The sequence below is a fragment of the Scyliorhinus canicula genome, chromosome 2 (assembly GCF_902713615.1).
Source record: "Scyliorhinus canicula chromosome 2, sScyCan1.1, whole genome shotgun sequence".
Lineage (NCBI taxonomy): Eukaryota > Metazoa > Chordata > Chondrichthyes > Carcharhiniformes > Scyliorhinidae > Scyliorhinus > Scyliorhinus canicula.
The window spans coordinates 220,541,742-220,552,726 of record NC_052147.1 but is presented as its reverse complement, the minus strand read 5'-3'; the positions used below and the strand labels follow the sequence as shown (position 1 = coordinate 220,552,726).

At 43.9% G+C, this 10,985-nt stretch overlaps 1 protein-coding gene across 4 annotated transcripts in view; it reads right to left on the bottom strand.

Annotated features, from left to right (window-relative positions):
• Nucleotides 1-211: 211 nt before the first annotated feature.
• pkp4 (plakophilin 4) overlaps nucleotides 212-10,985 on the bottom strand; it is a 322,789-nt gene continuing 312,015 nt past the window's right edge. For all 4 annotated transcript variants that reach the window (XM_038789587.1, XM_038789589.1, XM_038789588.1 and 1 more), the window contains exon 22: nucleotides 212-1,179. In XM_038789587.1, the coding sequence (XP_038645515.1) occupies nucleotides 931-1,179 (249 nt within the window). In that variant the 3' untranslated portion in view covers nucleotides 212-930. The remainder of the gene's footprint in view (nucleotides 1,180-10,985) is intronic.

Genomic DNA, 10,985 nt, shown 5'->3' with positions numbered 1-10,985 from the left:
AAAATTGTAAACCAAAATTAGAAGGCCAAGAGAAGAAAAGTTAAAGACGAATGCAGAATGATAGTGCTAAAAGCAAAATGCTGGTTCGAATCCTGTTTAAAAAAAAATCTTGCAATCTGGAAGCACCAGATTAATAAACACGAGCATCTAGGTAGCAGATACATCAATTGTACCTTGAATGGTAAAAACAAACTTGAGCAAAAAACTTCAATGAAGGTAATGATCACATTTATTTATAAATGCATATAGCAAATGGCAGTGAAACTAGCCACAGAATGGGAATGGAAAAATAAGTACCAGTTTACTGGGAAATGCATATTATTTGAAATTACAAAACTCCTTTAAAACAAAATGTGACTTATTTTCATTTAGAACAATTCATCTATTGTATGACACCTGGACTTGAAACATTTTCAATACAGGATACTGCTTTCAGAAATGACAGCAATCCTTGTTCATATGGCATTTCCATATTTACACCAAAATAAAGCAAATTTACAAGGGGAAATGGAATACATAATTTGAAGGCTCATTATTTTAATTAAACTAAAAGGGTATATACTTAAAATGTCTGTACAAACCAAGAGTAGGACTTTATTCACAAAAGTTTCACATTTCATTGGCCCACACATTCTCAAATTAATTTCTTCCACCTCAAACCTTTCATCACATGGCCCACACCTCCACCAAGTCACAAGAGCTACACATAAGAAATCTAACATCTAGACACAGAGTTAAAAGACTCTCCCCATCAAATTTCCTTTGCAGTTCCTTCTATGATTTCCTTGTTAAAAAGCACATCCTGAATTCCTTCCTTAAGATTACATTCACATTGTCTCCACCAGAAATCTTGTACATCATGATCACTTACAATCAAATCTCTTAGAAAGAGAGCAAAAATATTTTTTTTTAAATTTTGCCTCCCAAATATTAAACCCAGGAGTCTGGGGATCCTGGGTACTGCTCTGCTCTGTACGGCAGCCGTGTAGTGGAATACAAGTCTACATAGTTAGTTGACGTTTTAAGTCCATGTTGTGATGTATAATCAGTTGCTGTTTGATAATGCATTTGGTCATCAAAATAGGGCTCTTCATAGCTGTGTGGAGACTGCATATACATTCTATACGTTTCATAATTTCTTCTGTTTGATTCTTCTGGGGCATAGTACATCTGTGGATGCTGTAATAAAAGGTTAAAATTAATAAAGCAGAGTTAACAGATGGCCATGAATTAGATGCTAGTATATCAATATATTTTTAATGTTGCCAAATAGAACATAGAATATTACAGCGCAGTACGGGCCCTTCGGCCCTCGATGTTGCGCTGACCTGTGAAACCATCTGAAGCCTATCTGACCTACACTATTCCATTTTCATCCATATGTCTATCCAGTGACCACTTAAATGCCCTTAAAGTTGGCGAGTCTACTACTGTTGCAGGCAGGGCATTCCACACCCCTACTACTCTCTGAGTAAAGAAACTGCCTCTGACATCTGTCCTATATCTATCACCCCTCAATTTAAAGCTATGTCCCCTTGTGTTGGTCATCACCATCCGAGGAAAGAGACTCTCACTGTCCACCCTATCTAACCCTCTGACTATCTTATATGTCTCTATTAAGTCACCTCTCAGTCTTCTCCTCTCTAACGAAAACAACCTCAAGTCCCTGAGCCTTTCCTCGTAAGACCTTCCCTCCATACCAGGCAACATCCTAGTAAATCTCCTCTGAACTCTTTCCAAAGCTTCCACATCCTTCCTATAATGTGGTGACCAGAACTGCACGCAGTACTCCAGGAGCGGCCGCACCAGAGTTATGTACAGCTGCAGCATGACCCTGTGGCTCCGAAACTCAATCCCCCTACTGATAAAGGCTAGCACACCATATGCCTTCTTAACAGCCCTATTAACCTGGGTGGCAACTTTCAGGGATTTATGTACCTGGATGCCGAGATTTCTCTGTTCATCTACACTACCAAGAATCTTGCCATTAGCCCAGTACTCTGCATTCCTGTTACTCCTTCCAAAGTGAACCACCTCACACCTTTCCGCATTAAACTCCATCTGCCACCTCTCAGCCCAGCTCTGCAGCTTATCTATGTCCCTCTGTATCCTATAACATCCTTCAGCACTATCCACAACTCCACCGACCTTCGTGTCATCTGCAAATTTACTAACCCATCCTTCTACACCCTCTTCCAGGTCATTTATAAAAATGACAAACAGCAGTGGCCCCAAAACAGATCCTTGCGGTACACCACTAGTAACTGAACTCCAGGATGAACATTTGCCATCAACCACCACCCTCTGTCTTCTTTCAGCTAGCCAATTACTGATCCAAACCGCTAAATCACCTTCAATCCCATACTTCCTTATTTTCTGCAATAGCCTACCGTGGGGAACCTTATCAAATGCCTTACTGAAATCCATATACACCACATCAACCGCTTTACCCTCATCCACCTGTTTGGTCACCTTCTCAAAAAACTCAATAAGGTTTGTGAGGCATGACCTACCCTACACAAAACCGTGTTGACTATCGCTAATCAACTTGTTCTTTTCAAGATGATTATAAACCCTATCTCTTATAACCTTTTCCAACATTTTACCCACAACCAAAGTAAGGCTCACAGGTCTATAATTACCAGGGTTGTCTCTACTCCCCTTCTTGAACAAGGGGACAACATTTGCTATCCTCCAGTCTTCCGGCACTATTCCTGTCGACAAAGATGACATAAAGATCAAGGACAAAGGCTCTGCAATCTCCTCCCTGGCTTCCCAGAGAATCCTAGGATAAATCCCATCTGGCCCAGGGGAGTTATCTATTTTTACATTTTCCAAAATTGCTAACACCTCCTCCTTGTGAACCTCAATTCCATCTAGCCTGGTCGACAACCTGAGTATTCTCCTCGACAACATTGTCTTTCTCCAGTGTAAACACTGATGAAAAATATCCATTTAACGCTTCCCCTATCTCCTCCGATTCCACACACAACTTTCCACGACTATCCTTGATTGGCCCTAATCTTACTCTAGTCATTCTTTTGTTCCTGATATACCTATAGAAAGCCTTAGGGTTTTCCTTGATCCTATCCGCCAACGACTTTTCGTGTCCTCTCCTCGCTCTTCTTACCTCTCCCGTTAGGTCCTTCCTGGCTAACTTGTAACTCTCAAGTGCCCTAACTGAGCCTTCATGTCTCATCCTAACATAAGACTTCTTCTTCCTCTTGACAAGTGCTTCAACTTCCTTAGTAAACCACGGTTCCCTTGCTCGACAACTTCCTCCCTGCCTGACAGGTACACACTTATCAAGGACACGCAGTAGCTGTTCCTTGAAAAAGCTCCACATTTCGATTGTACCCATCCCCTGCAGTTTCCTTCCCCATCCTATACATCCTAAATCTTGCCTTTCATAATTGCCTTTCCCCCAGCTATAATTCTTGCCTTCCAGTATATACCTATCCCTGCCCATTGCTAAAGTAAACATAACCGAATTGTGAGTGGCCTTGCCCCTTGTTGGCCTGTCTACATTCTGTGTCAGAAAACCCTCCTGCACAAAAACTGACCCATCTATAGTACTCAAACTATAGTATTTCCAGTCAATATTTGGAAAGTTAAAGCCCCCCGTAACAACTACCCTGTTACTCTCGCTCCTGTTGAGAATCATCTTTGCAATCCTTTCCTCTACATCTCTGGAACTATTCGGAGGTCTATAGACAACTCCCAATAGGGTAACCTCTTCTCTCCTGTTCCTTACCTCGGCCCATACTACCTCAGTAGACGAGTCCTCAAACGTCCTTTCTACCGCCGTAATACTTTCCTTGATTAACAATGCGACACCCCCCCCCCCCTCTTTTACCATCTTCTCTGTTCTTACAGAAACATCTAAATCCTGGAACCTGCAACAACCATTCCTGTCCCTGCTCTACCCATGTCTCCAAAATCGCAACAATATCGAGATCCCGGGTACCAACCCATGCTGCAAGCTCACCCACCTTATTCCGGATGCTCCTGGCGTTGAAGTAGACACACTTCAAACCAGCGTCTTGCTTGCCGGTGCCCTCTTTCGAACTTTTAACCCTATCCCTGACCTCACTACTCTCAACATCCTGTACACTGGAACTACAATTTAGGTTCCCATCCCCCTGCTGAATTAGTTTAAACCCCCCCGAAGAGCACTAGCAAATCTCCCCCCCAGGATATTGGTACCCCTCTGGTTCAGGTGAAGACCATCCTGTTTGTAGAGGTCCCACCTACCCCAGAATGAGCCCCAGTTATCCAGGAAACCAAAACCCTCCCTCCTGCACCATCCCTGTAGCCACGTGTTCAACTCCTCTCTCTCCTTATTTCTCACTTCGCTAGCACGTGGCACGGGTAACAACCCAGAGATAAAAACTCTGTTCTAGCTCTCAGCTTCCACCCTAGCTCCCTGAATTTCTGTCTCAAATCCCCATCTCTCTTCCTACCTATGTCATTGGTACCTATGTGGACCACGACTTGGGGCTGCTCCCCCTCCCCTTTAAGGATCCCAAAAATACGATCAGAGATATCACGAACCCTGGCACCTGGGAGGCAACACACCAACCGTGAGTCTCTTTCGTTCCCACAGAACCTCCTGTCTGTTCCTCTAACTATGGAGTCCCCAATGACAAGTGCTCTGTTCCTCTTCTCCCTTCCCTTCTGAGCAACAGGACAAATCTTTTTTAAAAATGGAATAAATGCAGAGGGTTCGTGCTGATTTCATAACATGTCTGTTATACATGTAGTTATATGGGATGGATCATCCAGAAACTGCAATTTTCTGTTTTTACTTATCCAAGCTACATTTTATTTTTAACAAGTGCTGTCCAGTTAGTAAATAACTTTGTGAACAAAGCAATTAGAAAATTTGTTGCCATGGATTTTTCATAGACAAATATAATATTTGGTACGAAGGTTGAGAAGGAAATTTTCTTAGTTTAATAGATATTAAAAAAAGAAATGTAGCATACCCAATTCTTTTTTCTAATTAAGAGGCAATTTAGCATGGCCAATTCACCAACCCTGCACATCTTTGGGTTGTGGGGGTGGGACCCACGCAGACATGGGGAGAATGTGCAAACTCCACACGGACAGTGACCCGGGGCCGGGATTGAAACCAGTACCTCAGCACTGTGAGGCAGCAGTGAGTTTAATAGATTTAATATGTATTCCTGTCTTTAATACACACAACCTAATTACCACTTAATCGTGACTTTGTTGCTCATTGCTTGATTCTACAGGTGTTGACTGCCAAGCAATTGTCCACAAAACATCAGATAACCCAACCCTCTAATTACAAACCCATCAGTCTATGCTTGATCAAAGGCAAAGTTAATGGGAGGAGTCATCAACAGTGTTAAGAGGGAATAACCTGCTCACTGATGCTCAGTTTGGGTTCCACGAGGCCCACTCAGCTTTTGATCTCATTGCAGCCTTAATCCAAACATCATAAGAGCTGAATTCTAGAGGTGAGGCAAGTGTGACTGTTCCTGATGTCAAGGAGCATTTGACTGAATTTAAGGAGTTAGGAATTAAACTAAAAAGTAGGACCTCCAAAAGGTAGTAATCTGATTGCTACCAGTGCCATATGCTAGTCAGAGTAGGAATGGCAGGATAGCTAAAATGAATACGTGGCTTGAGGGATGGTGCAAGAGGGAGGGTTTCAAATTCCTGGGACATTAGCAACTGTTCTGAGGGAGGTGGAACCAGTACAATCCAGACAGTCTGCACTGAGCAGGACCGGAACCAGTGTCCTAGGGGGAGTGTTTGCTAGTGCTGTTGGGGAGGCTTTAAACTTAAATGGCAGGGGGATGGAAACCGGAGTTGTGGTCTAACACACACTGCTATTGTGCTCTTGGATCTGGTGAAGTGCTGCATTCAGGTGAATCCTGGAAACTACCAGAACATTGTCAAAGTGTTTTCTATCACTGTGAAAGAAGAAGGTATTCGTGGTCTGGGGAAAGGATGGGCTCCAACCTTCATTGTCTATTCAATGCAAGGGCTGTGCAAATTTGGTTTCTATAAACTTTTCAAGAAGGATGCAGGAAGTCGCTGGAGACAGAAACAAAAGGCAATAAAGGGAAAAGTGGAAGGCAGAGAAACCAAAGACAGAAATCAAAAAGGGCCTCACTACATCATAATTCTTAAAGGGCAATACATGTCAAAAAATAAGCCTGAATGGTCTGTGTCTCAGTGCGAGGAGCATTTGTAATAAGATTGAGGAATTAACTGTGCTGACAAGCATGAACAGTTAGGATGTAGTTGGGATCATGGAGTCCTGGCTCCAGGGTGACCAAAGATGGGAGCTCAACATCTAGAGGTATTCAATATTCAGGAAAGATAGAAGGAAAGGGAGGTGGGGTAACGTTGCTGGTTAAAGAGGAGATTATCACAATAGTAAGGAAGGGCATTAGCCTGGATGATGTGGAATCTGTATGGGTGGAGCTGCGGAACACTAAAGGGCAAAAAAACATTAGTGGGAATTGTGTCCAGATCACCAAACAGTAGTTGTGAGGTTAGCGATTGCATCAAACAAGAAATTAGAGATGCAGTAAGGGTACATAGTTACTATAGGTGACTTCAATCTGCATATTGATTGGGCTAATCAAACTGGTAGCAATGCGATGGAGGATGATTTTCTGGAATGTGGAAGGGATGGTTTTCTCGACCAATATGTCACGGAACCAACTCGAGAGCATGCCGTCCGAGACTGTGTATTGTGCAATGAGAGAGGATTAATTAGCAACGTTGTGGTGCAAGATCCTTTAGGGAAGAATGACCATAATATGATAGAATTCTTCATGAACATGGAGAATTACAGTTAAGTCTGATTAGGGTCCTGAGCTTAAAGAAAGCTAACTTTGATGGTATGAGACATGCATTGGCTAGGATAAACTGGCAAAATATACTTAAGGGGCTGACGGTGGATAGGCAATGGCAGACATTTAAAGAACACATGGATGAACTTCCAACAATTGTACATCCCTGTCTGGCAAAATTGTAGCCAGGGAAGGTGGCTCAACCATGGCGAACAAGGGAAATCAAGGACAGAGTTAAAGCCAAAGAGGAGGCGTACAAATTGGCCAGAAAAAGCAGTAAGCCTGAGGACTGGGAGAAATTTAAAATTCAGCAGGAGGACAAAGGGTTTAATTTGGAAGGAGAAAATAGAATATGAGAATACATTGGTCATCATTTTTACAGCATTCTATAGACTCTGGAAGAGTTCCAATGGATTGGAAGGTAGCTAATGTAACCCCACTTTTTAAAGAAAGGAGGGAGAGAGAAAACAGGGAATTATAGACTGGTTAGTTTGACATCGGTGGTGGGAAAAATGCTGCAGTCAATTATTAAGGAAGAAATAACTGAGCATTTGGAAGGCGGGGACAGGATTGGTCCAAGTTGGGATGGGTTCACTAAAGGGAAATCATGCTTGACAAATCTTCTGGATTTTTGTTTGACGATGTGACCAGCAGAGTGGACAAGTGTGAACCAGTGGATGTTGTGTATCTGGACTTTTAAAAGGCTTTTGACAAAATCCCACTCAAGAGATTAGTGAGCAAAATTAAAGCTCATGATATTGGGGGTATGTATTGACGTGGATAAACAACTGGTTGGCAGACAGGAAGCAGAGAGTGGAAATAAACAGGTCCTTTTCAGAGTGGCAGGCAGTGACTGCAGGGTTCAGTGCTGGGATCCCAGCTGTTCACAATATACATTAATGGTTTGGGTGAAGGAATTGCATGCAATATCTCCACATTTGCAGACAACACTAAATTGGGTGGCAGTGTGTGCTGTGAGGAGGACGCAAAGAGGCTGGCTCAGTGGGGAAATACTTGGCAAATGCAATATAATGTGGGTAAATGTGAAGTTATCCACTTTGGTAGAAGACAGATTATTATCTGAATGGTGGAAATTTAGCAAAGGGGAATTGCAACGAGATTTGGGTGTCATGGTGGAACAGTCGCTGAAGCTTGGCATGCAGGTACAGCAGGTGGTGAGGAAAGATAATGGCATGCTGGCCTTCATACCGAGAGGATTTGAGAATAGAAGTAGGGATGTCTTGCTGCAATTATACAGGACCTTAGTGAGGCCACACCTCGAGTATTGTGTGCAGGTCTCCTAGTTTGAGGAAAGACATTCTTGCTATTGAGGGTTCACCAGACTAATTCCTGGGATGGCAGGACTGATGCATGAAGAAAGACTATCAACTGAACTTATACTCACTGGAGTTTAGGAGAACGGTAGAGGATGTAATAGAAACATAAAATCCTGATGGGACTGGACAGACTAGATGTGGGAAGAATTTTCTCGATGTCGGGGATGCCCAGAACTAGGGGTCACAACCTAAGAATAAGGGTAGCCATGATGTGGAGATGCTGGCGTTGGACTGGGGTGGGCACAGTAAGAAGTCTTATAACACCAGGTTAAAGTCCAACAGGTTTGTTTCGAATCACTAGCTTTCAGAGCGCAGCTCCTTCATCAGGTGAGTGAAGAGGAAGGCTCCACAACCATAAATATAGAAAAAGTCGATGATGCAAGATGATATTTTGGAATGCGAGTCTTTACAGGTAATTAAGACTTTACAGGTCCAGAGGTGCGACTGGAGAGAGGGATAATTACAGGTTAAAGAGGTGTGAATTGTCTCAATTGGTAGGATTTTGCAAGCCCAGGCCAGATGGTGGGGATGAGACATGAATCCAAGGTCCCGGTTGAGGCCGTACTCATGCATGCAGAACTTGGCTATAAGTTTCTGCTCAGCGATTCTGCGTTGTCGCGCGTCCTGACGGCTGCCTTGGAGAACGCTTACCTGAAGCTGGAGGCTGAATGCCCTTGACTGGTGACATGTTCTCCGACTGGAAGGGAATATTCCTGCCTGATGATTGTCGCGCGATGTCCGTTCATCCGCGGCGGCAGCGTCTGCATGGTCTTGCCAACATACTATGCCTTGGGACATCCTTTCCTGCAGCGTATGAGGTAGACAACGTTGGCCGAGTCGCACGAGTATGTACCGCGTACCCGGTAGGGTCACGTGTAATGGTGGTACCCATGTCGATGATCTGGCAAATCTTGCAGATGGCCGTGGCAAGAAGTTCGTCTTCATCGATGACGTGTTGAAGGCTGCGAAGACGACATAGTTTCTTTACTCCGGAGAAGTACTGGACGACGAAGGGTATTCCGTCGGTTGTGTCCTGTGTTTGTCTTCTGAGGAGGTCGGTGCGTTTTTTTTGCTGTGGCGCACGAGTACGGCCTCAACCGGGACCTTGGATTCATGCCTCATTACATTCACCCCCCACTCTGGCCTGGGCTTGGGGTAAGCCATTCAGCACTGAGATGAGGAAGAACAACTTCTCTTAGAGAGTTGTGAACTTGTAGAATTCTTTACCACAGAAAGCTGTTGGGGCTAGTTTGTTGGATATATTAAACAGGGAGCCGGATGTGGCCCTTGCAGCTAAAGCGATTAAGAAGTATGGAGAGAAAGCAGGAGTGGGATACTGAATTTGCATGATCAGCCATGGTCATACTAAATGGTGGTTCAGGCTCAAATGTGCAAATGGCCTACTCAAAGATCAAAGAATACCCCACAGAAACAGGCCCTTCCACCCTCCAAGCCTGTACCGGTAATGATACCAACCTTGGTCAAAACTTCCTTGTGCCGTATCTCATCAAGGAGTCAGCACAACTAAGTCAATGGGAATCAGGCAAAAAGTCTTCACTGATTGCAGTCATTCCTAGCACAAAGGAAAATGGTTGTGGCTGTTGGAGGTCAATTATCTCAGTCCCAGGACATCGCTGCAAGAGATCCTGAGGGCACGGTCCTAGAGCCAACCATCTTCAGCTGCTTCATTGATAACCCTTCCTCCAACATAAGGTCAGAAGTGGGAATATTCACACAATTTCAACATAATTTGTCTCTCCTCAAGATACTGAAACAGTCAGTGTCAATATGCGGCAATACCTGGATAACATTCAGGCTTGGGCTGATAAGTGGTAAGTAACATCTGTATCACACACGTACCACCCCCCTTTTCAACAATGGCATTTTTTCAACAATGGTAATGCCACTGTTGAATCGGCACTACCAACAACTTGGGGGTTACCATTCACCAGAAACTGAACTGGACCAGCCATATAAATACTGTAGCTACAAAAGCAGGGCAGAGGCTGGAAATTCTGCTATAAAAATATATACACACACACAAATTAGGCACAGGAGTAGGCCACTTGGCCCCTCAAGCCTGCTCTGCCATTCAACAAGATTAAAGCTGATCTAATTTTAAACTCAACTCCACATGGATAAAAGAGATGATTCCAGAGGTGATCAGAGAGTGACTGCCCTGGACAACAAGGCAGCATTTGATCAAGTGTGGCATCATGGAGCCCAAGCAAAATTCAAATTAATGGGGTGGAGAAAATCACCACTGGTTGAAGTCATATCTAGCAGAAAAGGAAAATGGTTGAGGTTGCTGGAAGCTAGTCATCTCATCTCCTGGACATCGCTATAGGAAGTTTCTCAGAGGGCAGCACAGTGGTTAGCAGTGCTGCCTCATGGCACTGAGGACCTGGGTTCGATCCTGGCCTCAGGTCACTGTCCATGTGGATCTCACCCCCACAACCTGTGATGTGCCTGGTACATAGATATATAGAAGATAGGAGCAGGAGGAGGCCTTTTGAGCCTGCTCCGCCATTCATCACGACCATGGCTGATCATCCAACTGAATAGCCTGCTTTCTCCCAATAGCCATTGATTCCATTCTCCTCAAGTTCTATATCCAGCGACCCTGTATATACAAAGTTTTAGCATCAACTACTTCCTGTGGTAATGAATTCCACAGGCTCACCACTCTGTGTGAAGAAGTGTCTCCTTATGTCTGTCCGAAATGGTTTACCCTGAATGCTCAGCCTGTGACCTCTGGTTGTGGACACAGCTATCATTGGTAACATTTTCCCTACATCTACCCTGTCTAATC